This window comes from Pseudochaenichthys georgianus, chromosome 19, assembly GCF_902827115.2.
Source record: "Pseudochaenichthys georgianus chromosome 19, fPseGeo1.2, whole genome shotgun sequence".
In the NCBI taxonomy this organism is placed as follows: domain Eukaryota; kingdom Metazoa; phylum Chordata; class Actinopteri; order Perciformes; family Channichthyidae; genus Pseudochaenichthys; species Pseudochaenichthys georgianus.
Window position 1 is genome coordinate 15,539,578 of NC_047521.1, and position 19,754 is coordinate 15,559,331.

Sequence of the window (19,754 nt, forward strand, 5' to 3'; positions counted from 1 at the left end):
GACTACACACAATACAGTGGCCCCCTGCTTTCCTTTCAAACACAAACCACAGATGTCCCTCTCCCAGCAGCAGGAAGTGTTTGTCTTCATCTGAGGCCGGCTGGATGTGACAGCAGGACATTGGGACAAGACCTTAACAACTGATCATGTGTTTTCTTTGCGAAAGTGAGGAAGACAAATCCCTGAAGCAAGCAAGCAGTGATGATAGCTCCAGTTTAGGCTTTTCACATATTTCAGACATGTTGTTGTCTGCTAATTAAATATGAATTATGATAAGTAAAAAGGTATTGACCAATTGATTTACCTAATAATAAAATAAGATATTAAAAAGCTATTGGTGGAAACCTTAATCTCTTAGTAATTAGTTTAATTTGAATTATAATATCCTGAAAAACAGACACAAGTAAAAAAAAAATATTATCACAGATGATTAACTTCTTGATGCCGTAATGGGTTAGGGGGCTAGTGGCTTACGCTACCTGTCCAGGAATAGGCTGAGAATTAGAGTGGTGTGTGTGTGTGTGTGTGTGTGTGTGTGTGTGTGTGTGTGTGTGTGTGTGTGTGTGTGTGTGTGTGTGTGTGTGTGTGTGCGTGTGTGTGTGTGTGTGTGTGTGTGTGTGTGTGTGTGTGTGTGTGTGTGTGTGTGTGTGTGTGTGTGTGTGTGTGTGTGTGTGTGTGTGTGTGTGTGTGTGTGTGTGTGTGTGTGTGTGTGTGTGTGTGTGTGTGTGTGTGTGTGTGTGTGTGTGTGTGTGTGTGTGTGTGTGTGTGTGTGTGTGTGTGTGTGTGTGTGTGTGTGTGTGTGTGGAGATGCTACTATACAGGCGTCACGTGTCAGTGTGTGTCTGTGTCATCCTCACTAATCCCTTTGATATGAATGAGTGGAGACAGACAAGAGGTTTGAGCTCACAAGGCATCGGTCAGGGGTTATTACAGGGAATGTAGCTGGATACTAATCAGTGTAGCCCTGCTCTAGTATTGACATCATATAGCACCACATGTGTGTATTAATGTATTGTATCTATGGAAGCCAATGCCTATTAAGACATGTACAATGCAGTAATAGAGTTACAGTCGGGCCTTTATTATATTGGGTGTGTCTGCGGTGAGGTTAAAGTGTTGTCTATTTAATTAGAGTTTTTCGACCTGCCAGATGAACAGTTTAGGTAATGTAACCCTTTGTGTTTATCGCTTCATCATTTAAGCATTCACAAACTAATCAAGTTTACAGAAAATAAACCCATTACATTTTTTTTCGTCTGAAAGTATTTTCTTTCTAGGCTTTTTTGCCTGCTGACTGGTCTTCAGGAAGTAAAACAAATGATCTGTTGTAAAAAGAGTTTGTCGATCATACTACACCGTTAATCCATAAAAAAACATGTCTGAATGTTTTTGTTTGTTGTTTTGCTTCCCTGTCCTAAAATGTGGGAACTGTGTTTTTATAAGTGCCCTTATAGAATGTTCAAAGCTTATAAAATACAAGTTTGAATTTAGGCCTTTCATTACTTAATTTCAAATTGTATGTGCTTTAGTGTAAGTGCAAACCCAAAACAATGGAAAGCTTTTCTCTCTTTACTGTATGCTGTTGCGTTATTCACCTTCAGATTTTCATTTCATTTCAAACCTTTATTTATACAGATAAATCCCATTGAGATAATTGATCTCTTTTTCAAGGGAGACCTGCTCAAGTAGTTCCACATGAAACCTAAAAACATAAATAGAACAACAAAAGGACATCATAGTACAGCATCATTTACATAATTATCCACATAAACAGGTACCAATAGCTTCCGATTGACTAGCATCCAACCGAGCTTTAAAAACATTTAGTGGCACCAGATTGTTCAGTTTCCATTTAATTTGCAGACTATTCCAAGACAGAGGAGCTGCGCATCTAAAAGCTGTCTTCCCTAAGACAGTCCTAGCAGTTGGCACATTTAATAAAACCACAGCATTCAATCTCAGGCAGTAGCCACTTACAATTTTCCGTGAGATCAGGGAGCAGATATAAGATGGAAGTGTCCCTAACATGGCTTTGTATATAAAAATGTACCAGTGACTGAGCCTCCGTACAGTTAGTGAAAGCAAACCAGCCCTTGCATACAGGGTACAGTGATGGGTTAATGCTTTACAGTTTGTCACAAATCTCAGTGCACTGTGATACGCAGCATCTAACTTGACCAGGCAATTGGCAGGTGCATTCATATAGACCAGATCCCCATAGTCCAGCACAGGTAAAAAGGTCACAGTGACTAGCCTTTTCCTGGCCTCAAGCGAGAAACAGGACTTGTTCCTGAAGAAACCTAGCCTAACCCTCAGCTTTTTAAGCAGGTTATTGACATGAAGTTTAAAAGTGAGACAATCATCAAGCCAGATACCAAGGTATTTGTAACAGGTAACCACTTCAAGTTTTATTCCTTGCGTAGTTACAATATCTAAAACAGGCTCTGGTGTCTTTTTAGCTTTAGAGAAGAGCATTACCTTGGTTTTCTCAACATTTAAAAGAAGCTTTAGTTCAGAGAGCTGAGTCTGAATAATGTTAAAAACAGCCTGTAATTTAACACCAGCCTCCTTATTCGATGGACCTGCACAGTACATCACGGTATCATCCGCATAAAAATGTAAAGTAGCTTCATCCACATTTTCACCTAAACTGTTGATGTAGATGGAGAATAAAAGTGGACCTAAAACAGAACCTTGGGGAACACCATTTGCAATGTTCAACCACTCAGAAGACAGCCCATCAAAATGAACACATTGGGACCTTTCAGAGAGGTAGTTCACACACCACCCTACTGCATGGCTGGACATGCCTATACTGGCTAGCCTCTGCTTTAAAATGTGATGATCGACGGTGTCAAACGCTTTTGAAAGGTCAATAAATAGAGCTGCACAACTCTGCTTATTATCTAAAATACTCGCCACATCATTCACCACTTTCATTGTGGCAGTGATGGTGCTGTGTTGCTTTCTGAAGCCTGACTGATGTTTAGACAGGATGTCATTTGTACATCAAAAACACCTTTACCTGTTCACTCACTAAGCGTTCAAGAACCTTAGCCAGAACTCACAACTTAGAGATTGGCCTATATTTATTTAATAAGGTGGCCTCCCCTCCTTTTAGCAAATGCAGGACATACGCTGACTTCCACAATTTTGGAATTGTGTTAGTGCTGAGGGAGAGGTTAAAAAGAGTAGTAAGAGGTGGAGCAATAAAATCTGCAGCTATCTTTAAAAAGAAAGGTTGTACGTTGTCCGGGCCAGCCGGTTTCTTAGGATCTAACTTGGTTAAAACTTCACGAACAACATCAACAGTAAAAGGGGTAAAACTAAAAGGGTTTTCCAACACACGTTTTTCAGAGTCACATACTGTAGTGTTCACAGAAGCAGAGTTAGTGACAGAATCAAATAGAGAACCACAGGACACAAAATGCTCATTAAAGCAATTTAGCATAGTAGCCCTGTTCGATATAGTGCCAGATGCTGTGGTAATGCACGGAGGTAGCCCATTACGGATATCGCCGGTGGATAACGATTTAATGGCTTTCCAAAATGTTCCAGGATTATTCAGATTATTTGTGGTTACTGACAGATAGTACTTTGATTTAGCACTTTTGATATGTGAATTAGGGCTCAACATTATAAATGGCCCGCTGGCCCTGGAAGCACTATTTAGACACCCCGGGCCAGCATAACGCACTTTCCACTTGCCCGCTCGGGCCACTAAAAATATTGCTTTAAACATTTTTTTCTGTGGTATAGATATTTTGACTAGCAATTTTGTTAAATTGTTTCGTTTATTAACGCTACAACATAGCGTTCCGTGAGTCGGTTGTCGTTGTTGGGGGGAAAGCAAACAGCTGTTTGCTGCGGAGCGGCAGCGCGAGCAGGCTCCCGTGAGCCTGCAGCGCGCTCCTTCACTACAGACTATCACGCCACCTAACCATTCGCCAAAATGTTTTTAATACCAGGTCCAGCGGTAACGGCCCCTACACACGGCGGCGTGCGTTGCCGCTTGGCGGTGGGCGTGTCTTGAGCTTGGGGAGTCAACGCGAGCAGCCCGACCAACAACCAACCACATGAATGTCCCGCCCCGGACATACAAAGCAAAGCATTCATGCTACATCCATGCTGGCTAAATATACTGTCTATGCTTGCTAGCTATCCATTCAAACGAAATACACTGGATATAAACTCCCCAAACAAGCGAAAACCTACCAGTTTCCCCCACTGTCTTTGCCACCTCCCCCCATGTCTGGCTCCTCCGGTTTGTATCCCTGTATGTTCCCTACCGCCACGATCATTTTCTCCTCCTTTTGTTGACATATGGGAAATAACTGCGGTCTGGCTCTCCCAACATACACCCGGTTTGATTGGCTACTGCTTGTACTGTCAGATTTACATACGAGGGATTTGATTGGCTGACGCCTCCGTCGAGGCGGCAAAAGTAGAACATTGCTCTACTTTTGCAGCGAGCACCTCGAGAGAAGCTACGCTTTGCTCCCACAATGCAGTTCGGCGAATCGTGACGTCACCCCATTCAAAGTGAATGGGCAGAAGCGTTGAAGCGGCAACGCACGCCGCCGTGTGTAGGGGCGGTAACCGGCCAAGCGCCGGGCAAAAAACTATCTTCAAATAAAAGAAAGTCACCGGAGGAGTTAAAGGAGAGTGACAGGGAGCATGAGAAGAAGAGGGAGAGGAAGTTTCAGCTTGATGGATGGAGTTGGCTTCTAGTGGTGCAGTGACGCCTCCTAAAACCCTTTTATAATCTATCGATTAGATTTATGATTCGAAAATTATAAAAGTAGGGTAGACATGTGGAGATTATCCGGCTGAACAAATCGTGCATTTATAAAACTGGTTAGTTTTCCACAGACCTTATTTCCAGGTATTTTCCAAAACCCTGTGGAGAAATCCCATTGATTTTGTCGAGGGAACCAGCAGCTTACTTCCTGGTTTTAGGACGCGTCACTGGCTGCACCTCTCAATATGATGCCAACATAAACAAGGTCTTCTGTCGGCTCTGTACATCAATGCCGACCTATGCTGACAAGTAAGAGTAGACAATATAAAGGTATTGGCGAAATGTCCCAGCAGTTTAGGATAATGAAGGTTCTAATCAAATCAATTACATAGCCATTACATGTCTAACTCCTAATGACAGGAAGGCAGAAAGTGCATTATACAAATAATAATACTCATAATAATAGCAGACATTTTTTAACAATGACCACAATATCATTATTTTAATAAACCAAATATGAACAATTGAGGGAAATGAGGAAGAACTGATTATTCAAATGTTGTAGTACATGTAGTTAGTGCATAAATTAGGCTACTATTGCAACAAATGTGTTAATTTTCTTCATTATTAGTCGATTTTTTTTTTGGTGGACGAATGCTCCGGGCCAGTGGTTACAATGGTGGGGCCAGTGATAATAATTCCACCGGCCCGGAGGGACAGTGGCATTTTACCCTTAATGTCTACCCCTGTGAAGTGAAGCTATTTCTTAGCTGCCTAAAATGCAGCCATTCTACCTCTGAGCCTGATTTCCTAGCCTTTGCCCAGGCCTTGTTTCTCTAATGAAGGAGACTGGACAGATTAGCAGAAAACCAAGGATTGTCTCGTCCCTTTACTCTAAATGTACGCAGGGGTGCATGTCTATCAATGTGCATGTCTATCAATGATCTCCATAAAACCAAGATAAAAATAAGACCATGCGGTTTCTACATCAGCACACAGATCGATTTTACCCCAATCAAAATCAAACGGATCATGCACAAAACCCTGCTCCACAAAATGTTTTTTGTCTCTCTTAATGATAATGCGAGGTTTAACCTTTTGGACCTTAATGTCCCTAATTGTGGCTACAACACAGTGATCACTCAGATCATTTGCAAATACTCCCACAGATGAATATTTATGGGGAACATTGGTAAAAATGAGATCAATTAGGGAGGATTTATTATGGGACTTAATGTTAGGGCGAGTAGGACTGTCAACAATCTGAGTAACATTTAAAGAGATACAAAGGTTTTTAAAATCCTCTGACACTGCAGTTAACCAGTCCCAGTTAAAATCTCCAAGTAGCACTATTTCCTTGTTGTCTAGTTGTGATAAAAGATTTGCTATTGAAGACAAGGAGTCTTTGACAGCTGAGGGGGGTCTGTAACAGCCCACCACCATGACTTGTTGACCCTTTGCCACTTCTATATTTATGGCTAAAATTTCAAATTGCTTACTGATTGATTTGGAAAATAATGTGGTTACACTGAACTTATTTTTAACATAAATGGCAACGCCACCACCTTTATTAGACCGGTCGGTACGATACACATTAAAACCATTAAAGGCAATGTCAGAGGCCAAAATAGATTTGTTTAGCCATGTTTCTGATAAAACAATGACGTCAGCGTCAGTCGAGCTCGCCCAGATACGGACAAAATCTAGTTTACCTAACAGACTGCTCACATTCAAGTGGATGAAACCCAACCCAGGCCTAGCTTTAAAATCAGCAGGAGTAGCGATCTGACTACTACTACTGGGTGGACCAAGGCTAGGTTGTACATTTCCTGACAGTAATAACAACAACAAAAACAGGCATATTTTCCTCTTAAACGACACACATACATTGTCATCTAATTTAGAGACACCGTAAAAGTCTGCGAGAGTGTGATTTGAGCTTAAGAAGCAGTCCTGAAGAACCATCATCGCAGGAAAACAAAAAAGACAAACATATTTTGTCGAGCAGATTGACTGTGACAAGGCAACCGGTAATTGTTTGTGCAACACATTCGAACCTTTGCAGGGGATGCCCACTGTGGGTGGCAGAACAGACCTGAATCCAGTAGACTTCTCAGAATGACTAGAGATATTCTCATAGTCCAAAACAGTTAACATGCACAGTAGAATCCCGATATGGGCCATTTTCCCAGACCAGCACACAGTATCTGCGATGTTCCTGGAGAAAAATCAGCACAGCAGCAAAGGACAGGCGAAAACAGCAGCGTGGAAGCGCTCCGGTCCCTCCGTGGTATCCCCGGGGTGAAAGCAGGCCTCTGCAACAGCAGAACCAGGACAGGTGGAAAGCAGGCCCCAGCGGTGGTAAAATCCTCCTCTGCACAGCAGCACACGCCCGGTGGAAGCAGGCCAAGCCCGAAGCGTGGATCCACTCCGTCTCTCCGCGACGACTCCGCCGGAAAAACCTCTCCAGTACAGCCGTATTCTACAGGTGGGAGCAGGCCTCTGTAGATCGCAGATCGCAGGCAGCAACAGGTGGAGCCGCTCAGTCTCTTCGCGACGAGCAGTCCTCCGTAAATCGCAGATCGCATGCAGCAACAGGTGGAGCCGCTCCGTCTCTTCGCGACGTCTCCGGAGGAAAAACACCTCAGTACAGCCGTACTCTACAGATTCTTGAATGCCATGCGCAATCTGCCATGTCTCTCCTGTTTCCTGAGAACCTGGTAAATGTTACATGAAATATCTGCTGCTCCATCTCCACTCAGCCTCTGTATTGTTTGTGTCCCTGGGGAAATATGGCCAGAAACATCTATTTTTACACTGCAGTAGTTTTGTCTGAGAAAAAAATCATAAAACAAGTAAAAGTGTTTGTCGAGCGCCATCCCCATCTCCATCTCCATCTCGCCCCTCCCTTGCTGTCTTCTCGTGGTTGATCTTTCCAAACCATCAGTTGCATTCACAGAGGGATTAATGATTTCTGCAAAGCCAGCCAACCCGTGGAGGGAGCAGAGCCTTCGTGCGAATGAGGAACAGCTGGTCTCCCTCTGCTTGTGACAGCTTGAGAGTGTGTTTGTGTGCGTGCTCGATAGTAGCAGCTGACCTCTGCTCAGGGTCAGATGTGCTATCCCCTGGTCAGAAAGGTGGCCTTAAATTTTCCGTTTTCTCATATCTAATCTGCTACTGGAGATTAATACTGGCATGGGTCTCTACAATAATGACGAGTTTGCATCTTGAGTTTGGATTTCCTCCAATATATTTGTAAATGCTGTTTGAGAGAGTTTTTTAAGTCATGTCAGGGATACATTTCCATCAGTTAGCTAAGATAATTTAAGTATTTCCTGAATCTTAGACTTAAGAAATAGGAAAATAAATATGTACTCATTTTCAAAGGCTCAATTTTTCTCATTTTTGCTTTTAACAACAGAGAATGTTGCGCCACACATGTTTTTTTGAAAATGAAATGGCTCCTGAATCAAATGGAAAATGGCTGGATGAAAATAAAATACATGGAGAAAGAGTTCTTTAGTTTAAAAAAGAAACATATTTCAGGTTGCATGCTAGATGGCGCTGACTGGAGGCCAGCTGTTTGTAATTTGGACTGAACGGTAACTGGCCCTTGCGTTCTCCTTAACATGCCCAAAGGTTACTGCTCAGTGCTAATGGCGAGATGAGGGGGGTGAGTGTGTGTGTTGTTGTGAGTGTGTGTGTTTATGTTAATGATGAGATGTTATGATTTGTGAGAAAAATCTTCCAGCTATGTCGTGTTTATTTATCCTACTAGTCGCCTTATCCCGTGGCTGTTTTGTTTACAGGATTGCAGCGGTGTGTGCTCACTGCTCGTGCTGTAAGAATGGCAGCACTTTGATATAATCTCCCCAATTATCTGTCGTCAATTCTGCCGTATTATTCCTCTCTCTCCCCGGCAGCTGGGAAGGAGATTGGTTTTGTGCATGTCGAACGGCAACAGCTGCATCCACTAAAACAGACAACTACCTCTGCACACCTCCCCAGTCCTCCTTTTCTTTTTTTTCTCCCTCCCCCTCTTTCTCTCTCACTCAGTGGTGGGCAGGTCACCCTGAATTATTCATCAGTGTGAAATGAAAAAGCTCATGGATATTGAATATCGCCTCTGAAGTGGTGGCCAACCTTGTGTTTTTTTTCTTCTTCCCTTCCCTTTTTTATGCAGCTGAAAAGAGTAAAGAGCCGCAGATCTCATTGCCAGGGTATTTCAAAGGTTAACCGATTGCTTTACCTCGTGCACATATTTACTTTCTTCATGGTCTGTGGACGGCGAGGAGGGGTTGGAGAGAGAGGGGGAAGTGGAGGAGATGAAGAAAAAGAGTGAGAAAGAGAGGAAATAAAAAGAATATGAATGAAAAGGTATAACAGCTATCCGTGGACATTTTCTCGTGGGAGAACCTTTTCGGACTAGCACAGTTTGCTACGTCGTTGTGTAGCTGTGGCTGCTTTTCTATCCTTGTTGTTGTGTGTTGTTAAGCCTTTTCCTTCCTGGAACGAGTGCGCCTGTGGTCGGTTGTGGTCGTCCTGATCGAGCGGTTGTCATTAGTTTCCCATGCGGGCCATTGTGTTCCTCCGTTGTTCTTCTGCCCAGACTTTTGTCCTGTGGTTTGATCTGAGGCCCGTGCTGCAAATCGATGCTACTGGTTGTCTTTCATTCAGCTCCACAGCCAGAAAAAACAGCGGGACCCTAAAACATCTCCCATGTGGAAGCATATAAAAATGGGCAGCGTGGATAAGAGGGAAACAAATCATTAAGCTTCAGCTTTGTAATGCATCTTGAGGATATTTTAGTCACATTAGAATATTTATGGGTCCACCTTTTTGCTGGCATTGGATTATTTATCTGTCTTACAAGTTAGCTGAATGCTGTTTCCCTTGAGGACGGAGACTTAAAAGAGCCTTGTTAATGCCAGAGTGCTGATGATAAGATACCAAATAAATAAAGTATATACAAACTACTCAAGAGGCAAGCCCTTCCTCCACTGTTTTGTATGTTGCACATGCTAATAAGACATGGTGTGTTTTTATTCTTTCATTAATATCCGAGGGAATAGTGGAGCATTAACCCCGCGTCGCCTTTATTGGCCATTATCGTTGCTGCTACCCTGTTCCCTTTCAGTCATTACAGTCCATTTCCCTCCATTCCCAATTTCTACTGCAGCACAGACAATTACTCAAGAATCCTTTTTAAGAGTATTCCTAAGCTGTACAAAGACCAAATCTGCCTGCAGGAAAGCAGCCAGGCCTTTAACTGGCTAACCTTTTCCAAAAGTAATCTCAACAGAGTTTTAATGACGGACAATTGGAGAGGGAAGAGAAATCGATTTTATTTTCCGAGGAATAAACAAGTCAAATGATTAGCCTTCCAGGAAATCGTTTTGCATTTGTTTTTTGGCTTATTCAACAACATCATTTTACTTGCAGGTCATTGCGCTTTAGAGTACGTACAAATACATACAGGAAGTGGGGTAGCATCAGTGCAGCTCCGGGGTGTCGGGTGTTCTAGGTCTCATATTGTGTTACCAAAATTCAAACTCCAGCTACAGTGGGTTTGGGGATATGGCGGGTGGTAGGTGGGGGCTGCTCTGCCAGAGGAAGAGTGAAATATCATCTGCAGTGGTGAAGTGAGGTGGATGACGGGGCTAGTGGGTGGGAGTATTTTCCAGAGAAGGTTGGAGATGACGAAAAGAGAGGAGGTGGGGGCGTGATGATAAAAAGGGTGTAGCTCTCTTTAAAAGGCTGTAAGTGGACACCTCAGAGTATCTGATGGCTGACTCCTGGTTGACAAGACCCCGCGACCTCGGTGTATTTATCGTAATGGAGCACAGCTGGGCTGCTGCTTCGATGGGTTAATAGCCATGTGACAGCTTTCGGAGAGTGGGGGTATTGAGCATATATGTGTGTGCGTGCATTTTATTTACTCCTGCTCTCTGCTGAATGGCATTCAGGGGCCACACTTGGGAGGGTGGGACTCTCTGCTGTGTCTCCACTCTCTCTCTGCCAGACCAGATGGCTCCTGTCACTGCGGGAGGAGGAGGAGCGATGGAAGGGAAAGGGGAAGGAGGGATGTGTGAGTCGTGCCTAACAGTGCCAGAGTGGCCTGTACCCAGGGCCACCACATCTGGAGACCACCTGCAGCTGGCTCACCCCGCTTCCTCCATCCTCGTCCCTTTCCCTCCTGCGCACGCTCACTTTGTTGCTGTGTTTTTCCAGATGGGGGAGGTGTGAGTGGTGGCAGTGGTGTGTTTGGTCAGGCTGGGATTTGTGCCCGTATTCCAGGAACTTTAGTGTGTCTGTGCTATAGGCAGAGGGGGGGAGAAGCGGGAGGGAGGGAGTGATACAGAGCTGGGAGGAGGAGGCGTGAAAGCATAGCAAAATATCATTTTATTTTATGACTGCAGCAGCCTCTTAGAGTTGTGGGTTTTGTGTTTGTTATATTTCATTTTTTATTCCTCCCGAAGTAAAAAGCAGAGTGAGAATGTTCGTTTTTCTTCCTTTAGCTGTTGCTGCAACTGATCCAGAGGCCACAGGGGGGCCGTTCTTGCCTGGAAAATAAATCCTTCTTGCCCCCCTTGGCTACCCCCAAATAAAATGCACTCATTTGCATTCCCATGCTGTAATTTAGCCCGTCCTCTCCCTCTCTTTCTCTATCTCCCTGTCCCTCATCCCTGCATCTTTTCAGCCCTGGTCCTTGCGTTTCCGCAGGGATTGGAACGTGGGAGGGGAAGAGAGGAGGAGAGGCAGAGAAAACAAAAGCAGAGTGGCAGTGTTGACTCAAGGATGTTATCTGGACCGCTGGCTGAGCTCTTGTGTGTGCGTCTGCATACATGCCTTGGGGTGTTATTTACCCTGGCTGCTGCTGTCACGGCAGGTGCCTCACAGTGGATAAACCTGGGCCTCATAAATACACATTCACCATGGGGAAATGACTAATTACTAACTTGCGCCACCAAAAACGACACTACTACTACTACTGCTTATTCCTCACTCTCTTCATGTCTTATTCACTTGGTCTTACCAAGGAAGATTTTGAAAACGCAAGGGACAGTTTTCAATACACTGGCAAGAATAATAATATTTGTTTTACACTTAAATTAAAGAGTTGGTTAACCAACATTTAAAATCTCTCACATAAAAATACCTTGGAAAAAAACGATGAAGTCTGTGAATACCTTTTTGTGGGAACGGTATGTTAAAACTTTAGCAGATCAAGCCAAAACCATATATTTAAACCACAAAAGATATTTGAGAACCTATGGGTATTTGAGTTAACTAGCCCTTGAAGTACTAGAATATTTGCACGAAAGACATCCCACACTCTTGGTATTAAGTTAAAGCCACACAAAGTCAACCCTAGTAATAGACCACATATTAGAAATAAAGTCTGAAATATGGAAACATTTTCAAACCAAGCCAACTATAAAAAGCTGGCAGGGGATATTCTCTAAGGCACCACTGCTTCTGAGCAGACCCCCCCCGCTGAGTGGCAGCATCTGAACCTCTGGTCATAATGTGGTCAGCCCAAGTCTCATCTCCGAGCGGTAGGTTGGCTCGTTCTACCATTCGCTTTCTTACAATCCCTTTAAGTGCTTTAGGGGGATTTAACAGGCCTCTACATTCAGCTTCCTCTCAGCAGCCAAGTTCCAGCGCTTACAGGAAAAGGGCGCTTACAGTATAATTAGGCTGGTCAAAGAAGAGGGCTCCCTCTCAACAGTAAATCCACAAGGACTGTAAGAAGGCTCGGGCCATTTGTCGGGTCTTCCAGAGCATGACCGCTGCTCTTGATGTCTCACTGTGCTAAAGGTCAGGGCTTTAACAAGTCATACAGCAGGAGGGAGATGTGAGTCTGAATTTGAAACATTTATTATTATTATGCTTCCAAGGAAAAATAGCACTGTGGTTCCATTTCCAAGTGTAAAGGCTCATCATCAATTTTGTAGTCATCGCAGTTAATTTTAAGTTTTCAAAGGTTTTCTAAAAACTACAGATTGGGGGAATTAAAAACAGAAACGTATAGATCATGATCTTAAGGTATTGATTTGTTTTATTTCATGTTGTGTGTTAGAAACTGTGTGTGTGTGGGCACAAACGCTGGCGCTGGAAGGTGTGGTTGTGGCTTTATGGCATCACAGGAGGCTGGCGAACAGATGTAGCCTTCAGTACTGGTTTACACCCAAGTCTGGCCTGCTCTACATCTAAAAGAGGAAGTGTGTGTTTGTGTGTGGGGGGGACCTGCTGTGCCAATCTGTTCTCATTAGTGCGTACTCGCCCCCTCCAAACATGTAACGACATGCGCGTCAAACTGCTGGAGTCAGGGGCTTATAGCCGTTTGTTTTCACCGGGCCTGTGGCTGCACATCGCCCATCCCCTCCCTCCAGATACCCTCTCCTCTGAGACCCCTGAATCTTTCTGGGCTCATCAGCTGTGGCACCTGCCTGGAGAGAGCACAGGGAATACTTGAGTATAAGTCCCTCTAGGAATTAGCCAACTTGTGATCACATGCATTTAAGCAGTCCCTTTGTGATTTTCTAAGGATTTCTGATTTGGGATCCACAATAATGTTTCAGAATGAAATGCGTCACAGTGACAAGATGCTGCAGTTTTATGCACAACAATCCAGGTAGTACCCCTTTCATTATCGTAATGGATAATAAGATCAAGCCACAATCTCCACAAAAGAGTGAGAAAGAGTGTTTCCCTAGAACTTGTCTTTTCTATTCATTACGCAACAAAGCTCTCAACACACACCTTTGAACATCCACTGTGAAAGTTACAACATCTGAACCATTTTTTATCTAAAACTCACAACTAATCATTTTTTTTGTGGAGCTTTGTCAAAGAAGGATTCAGATAAGTGTGACTTTTTGTCGAGCTAAGGTTCTATAAGATTCTTAAGCTTGTTTTTCCTCTCATTGAAAATGGCTGCATTATTAGGCATCAGTAATTTAGCTCAATACTACTTGACCTGATGACCTGTGGGGTTGGCAGTAATCATTGGCCATTCACACAATCCCTGGTGTTCTTTGATATGCCCTCTCTTCATCCTTTTCCTTCTTCTTCTTAAAGTATAACCAACCACAGCAGAATGGCTCTCTCTTTTGAGAAGCTGTGATATACCACGTTCCATATTAACATATTGCTGTCAGTCAGCGCCCCCCCCCCCCCCCTCTCGTGCACATCCTCTAATGTTATTGAAGAGAGAAAGATCAGAGGGGCAGCCGTATCCCCACACTCCATCAAGAGTGTGTACATGTGTGTATGTCTGCGTGAGTGTGTCTGGCCGGCTGGCTGGCAGGAAGTGGGGGCTTCTGGCTTTGATGGTCACACTCCCTCAGATGTGTCATTTCTACAGACGGCGGCTCGGCTGACGGGCCCCGTCGCTGCTCGTTGGGCTTGTCGCTGAGAAACTACAGTCCTGATAGTCTCCTACACACATCATAATAATAATTGATGGTATTTATTTTTGCACTTTTCCAAGTGCTCAAAGCGCTTTACATATATTTATGTAATACATTCAATACTGTGTTCAATACCCAGAGGAGCAATTTGGGGTGAAGTGTCCTCCCCAATGACACAGCGACATGCTGACTGTAGTGGGGGTCGAGGTGGGATTGAACCGGTGCTCCCGCTGAGCTGAAGATCAGCACACACACGGCACATGGCACACAGCACACAGCACACTTAATGTGAATACACACGATTATTTTGCATGCAATAAAAAAGATAGTGCTTTCTCACCTCACCCACTCCATGAGCCCAAAACTGCTCGGGCCGTTCCACCTTTCCACTTTTCTGTCAGTGATAATCGCTTCTGGCGTGTGGACTGTGCCGGGCTCTTTGTCTATTGGTCGCGCCTGTCATGCAGCCGGTGAGGTGTGTGTGTTGGTGTTTATGTGCGTTGGACATGCTCTGGCTGTGTTGCAGAAATGCAGGGAGGCTCCGGTTACATTGTTTATTCTAAACTGAGTGTTTTCAGCCCCTCGTCCTCGCAGCTATTCAGCAGAGCGATCTGTCCAGTGCGCTCCCATCCCTCGTTTTCCCTCAGGAACCAAACTGTGAACTTCACACACCTCGGCTCTGATGACTGCGCTGATGGGGGAAAAACACCCAACTCTACAGCTGTATGTTATTGCTGGAGTGGCTTGAATGTTGTATTGTGCTTCAGGTTTAAGTGTGTGTGCATTGCACTGTGTGTATAACATATTGAAGCAGGGAGGGTGTTGTGTGTGTGTGTGTGTGTGTGTTGGGTGTGTGTGTGTGTGTGTGTGTGTGTGTGTGTTGTGTGTCCATTTCAATCTCTTTCCGGTAACTCAAAATGCCGGGGTGGGGTGAGGAGGGTGTGTTTTTTCAGTGTGTGTGTTTGTGGTGGATTGTTGAGGTCCAGATGAAAGTGGAAAATCAGAGGAGGAAAACCAAATAATCAAGGGGGTGAGGGAGGTGAGGCTGGGAGCAAACAAAGCAAGAGTGTGTGTGTGAGAGCTAGAGGGGACAAAAAGGGGGCAGGCGTTCTTAAAACACTGTGGAGTCCAGAATCAGAATAAACATAAAAAAGGGGAGAAGAAGAAGGAGGAGGAGGAGAGGAGGGAAAAGGGAGGAGGGATTGTGCTCGAGTGTGTTATGTGTGCCGATCCTATGAAGTGAACGCAGCCGGGGAGTAAATTGTGCGAGCCCAGAGAGCTCTGCATGTTCGAGCTGGCACTTTTCATTTACACAGAATTGTTTTCATGCTGCCAGATCTCTTCCTCTCCCTCCTGGGTTATTATCGGCTAAGACAAAGGCAGGAGAGAAAATAGAGAGCGACATAGAGAGAGTGAATAGATGTTGCGCAGCTGACAGCAGAGGAAGCGGCAGAGAGAGTTTCCAGCCACCGCGCTCCCCCGACCACAACCTTTTCTTCCTGGGAGATTACAAAAAAAGAAGGACAAAAAGCGTCTCTCCCTCCCCCCCCCACCTTCTCCAACCGGCTACCACCCGATCACCAGCCTGCACGCCGCTGGTGTATGGTGCTTTTCTCTCAGCCCTCAAAGGCATGGACTGAAGATGATGCAGCCGGGGGCTTAGTGAGAGATCTCTCCACAGAAACCCCTTCCCCTCACAAACAGGGCCAGACCGAGAGGAGCAACTCCGTGGGAGGGGGAGGGGGGGTTGACATAGTAGAGGAGGAGGAGAAGAAGAAGAGAGAGAGACGAGAGGGGGGGGGTCCCCTCCTTGGATTATTGCGGGAGGTCCTCCACTTCCCTTTTTTCTTTTCTATTTTTTGTTTTTTTCACCCCTCTCAACTCGCCTCAATCATCTTCGGTTTTTTGCTGCGATGCGTAGATTTTAAGCCGAAGAATGTGGAGACAACATTTTCCAGGCAAGCAGCATGTTTCCTGTTTTGATTTCTGGATGTCTAATAAAGTCTGGCATGTGGGAGGTGGGAGGGAGGTAGGTGGATGGGGGGAGGTGGGGGAGTGTGGATGAGAGGAGGGGAGAAGCAGAGTGAGTGTGTGTGTGTGGGTGTGTGTGTTGTGTTGTGTGGTCAGTAAGGTAAGCTAGTAAGTCTAACATGTAGTCATTCAGGGGTCCGCCCGTCCTGCCCCGCTGCAACTTGGCTCCATGTTGTTGCATTCTTATGCGGTCTCCGGCTGAGTGTAGCTCTGGGAAACGGCAAAGAATAAAAGTGCGGGAAAAACAGAGAGGGTAGGGAGGGGAGGCCCGGCGTGGCTGTGCCCTGGATGCTGTTGACACCCGCTTTTGTCCCGTGGTGGGGTGTGGGCCTGGCCCGCCCCTGCACACAGAGCGCACCATTTAAAACGGGCGTGCGCTTATTTCCTTGGCATGGGATGGATTGGTGTGGAGGGCAGCCGGGTGGGGACAGGGGTGGGGCACCGGCAGTGCAGGACAAGTGGCCTTTGTGTGCTACTTTTTGGGGAAGTGAAGGGAGGGAAGGGCAGGGAGGAGGCTGCCAACAAAGGGTGCTTATACCCGCCCCCTCCCTCACCCGCTATACCACCCTCCCATTCAACCACTACAAACTCACGCAGTGAACCTAGTGCTGTCAAAGGCAGATGAAGTGTGTGTGTGTGTGTGTGTGTGTTGTGTGTGTGTGTGTGTGTGTGTGTGTGTGTGTGTGTGTGTGTGTGTGTGTGTGTGTGTGTGTGTGTGTGTGTGTGTGTGTGTGTGTGTGTGTGGTGTGTGTGTGTGTGTGTGTGTGTGTGTGTGTGTGTGTGTGTGTGTGTGTGTGTGTGTGTGTGTGTGTGTGTGTGTGTGTGTGTGTGTGTGTGTGTGTGTGTGTGTGTGTGTGTGTGTGTGTGTGTGTGTGTGTGTGTGTGTGTGTGTGTGTGTGTGTGTGTGTGTGTGTGTGTGTGTGTGTGTGTGTGAAGAAGTCAAGCAGTCAAGCCTCTGGCAGAGCGCCATGTGAAAAGGGAGGAAACTCCGGCAAAGAAAACAAAGTGTTGTTCGACCCGATGGCACATCTGTGCATTATGCCAAACTGTGCGGTTACTCCACAGGCAGGCTCCTGGCAGCCTGCCAAGGTTGTGTGTGGGTTCCTATTCATTTGTTGCCACATTCATGCAAGTGCATTCCTGTTGTGTCCGTGTTAGCATGCAGATCTCACTTTGCCTCGGCAGCTTGTGCCTCCACATGAACACTTATTTCACAAATGATTGCACATGAGTAGGGTTGAGGTTTGATAGCATTTGTGTTAGATATACTTTTGCACATCTTTTCCTTGAGCTTATGAAAGCCTAAAGTTATAACTATTAAGTGGTTAAGCCTTAATTATCGAAATATGCATGGGAGTTGAACTTGGATGTGAAATCTATCAAACTGACAGGATGCTATCAGCGAGAACATCTCACTAGAGAAAACACACCGCTGTTGGTCTTACTAAACTAAAACCGCATCATTTAATCACAAATAGAGTAATGTCAAATGGCCAAATGATCTTTGGCCGAGAACAGATGCCAAATTGAAGAGCGAACATTAACCCGACAACAGCCACGTTTTGGGTTGGCCTTTGGGCAAGTTACTTGAAGAAGTATCCCTCATTCAACTGCCAGCGACATTTGCCATTTGAAATGGAAAATCTGCATTCAGTGATACATTCTTATGAGAAGCCTGTGACATGAATGTTTTCTATATTTTAGTTTGCTAATGGATAGATAAAGATACCAAGTGAATTCAGCAATTTTTCGAAATTGGAATCCAAGTGCTACACATAACACATGAGACACATATCCATACTATACCCCCCCCCCCCTCATCGCCCCTCTGTGGGCATGTTCTTCCAGCCACACACAGCCTCCTCCTGTTGGACTGGATGTGGGTCATGTTTCAGCACAGTGCTGCTCAGTGCAGAACAGTAAATGGCAGTAACTGTTGGCGGGTCAGCTGCCACCCCCACCCTGCCTTGTTGTCAGCAAGGAGCCACCTGCAAACAGCAGCTTGGGGTTGCTAGGTAACGGATGGCAGCGGATGATGATAGCATGGTGGAAGGCCTGTCTGGTCTCCCTTTGCCACGAAAGTGACTTCTGTTGCCATTTTCTCTCCTCTCCTCTGTGTTTTCTTTTTCCTCCCTTTATGACAACACAACTGCGCGTCCCCCTTCCCCTCACGGAGGCAACATAACACCGACAGCAGAGGCCAGCGGTAGGAAGACATTCTTAGCTCTCTTCCCCACATAATGGAAACTCTGGCCTCATCTCCCGTTGCGCCGCTCTGCTCCGTCCCGCTGCCAGACTCTGACTAAGTGTTGCTGGCTCAGAAAGCCCAGCCTGCAGCCCCAGCCGGGTTCGGGTTCCACAAGTCTCTTTCTACAGGATTGATAAGAATTAAAATACCGATGACTTAGAGAGATTTAGGAGTGATCTCATGAATGCCTGTAATCTACCTCAAGGGGGTTTTAAGCCTTTTCACTGGAGTCCTAGATATCCAAAATAATTTTCAATGTAACCCAGTTCTCATTTTTTGACAACTGTTGTATGATCTACATTTTTTTTCTTTTTTTAGACTGCTAACTGAGCTCGCCACCTTTTTAGTACAGGGACTTGAAAAGATTTTGGTAAATGAATATCTGGCGGTAATAGATACTACGTTTTTATAATACAATTCCAAGGCCAATGTTCCTCATCATACTATTTGTTTCCATTCCCAGTACACATTTATCACATAAGTATGATCCCAGTTCATGTTTATTCTAGTGTAAATCTAGAAAATGAGCTATTTTGCTATACTGGGAATACTATTCATTTAAACCCCAAAAGCAACCCTTTGAGCTACTTGTATCAAGGATTTGTTGAAGGGTTGTTTTGTTGACAATTTAAATGTATCCATGCAATGCATTTGATTGGTTATTCGCTAATGAAGAACATTAATGCAGCCCTAGATCTGACAGAGTATATCAGCAGGGGGGGGGGGGGGGGTGTGTGTGTGTGTGTGTGCGAGCGAGCGAGCGACGTGTGTTACAGGCATTTATTCCTTTGGCAGGTAAACCCACGACAGCAGCTGCCTCTCTCTCAGTGAAAATGTACTCGTCCTGAATCATTACACACACACACACACACACACACACACACACACACACACACACACACACACACACACACACACACACACACACACACACACACACACACACACACACACACACACACACACACACACACACACACACACACACACACACACACACACACACACACACACACACACACACACACACACACACACACATGCACATTCGCAGCCTGGCAACAGTTTAGCAACAAGCAGAGGAAGCGAGAACACAGAGGAAAGGAAATGAGGGGATTAATTAATTGAGTGAAATTAAGAGCACTCTGCCTCCTGCTGGTTCTGACGTGACCCCCTGCTCTCATTGTGTACATTTGTTGACATGTCATGCACTGTATGCATAACATTGGCATAAATAAATATCAATACTTTCGTAAATTAGATGCAAACGCTAGCTAACATAGTTTTTAGAGAAACAAATCTAAATACTTTTAAAATG

The 19,754-nt window shown here is 45.0% G+C and overlaps 1 protein-coding gene across 4 annotated transcripts in view; it reads left to right on the forward strand.

Moving 5' to 3' along the window:
• Nucleotides 1–19,754, forward strand: part of ctbp2l (C-terminal binding protein 2, like) — a 59,610-nt gene that overhangs the window by 14,161 nt on the left and 25,695 nt on the right. Inside the window, exon 1 of one of the 4 annotated variants that reach the window (XM_034107877.2) lies at nucleotides 15,360–16,115. The exons of the other annotated variants lie outside the window; for them this stretch is intronic. Coding sequence (XP_033963768.1) covers nucleotides 16,094–16,115 — 22 coding nt within the window. The 5' untranslated portion in view covers nucleotides 15,360–16,093. Of the gene's footprint in view, nucleotides 1–15,359; nucleotides 16,116–19,754 lie in introns of those variants that run through there. 4 annotated transcript variants of the gene reach the window in all.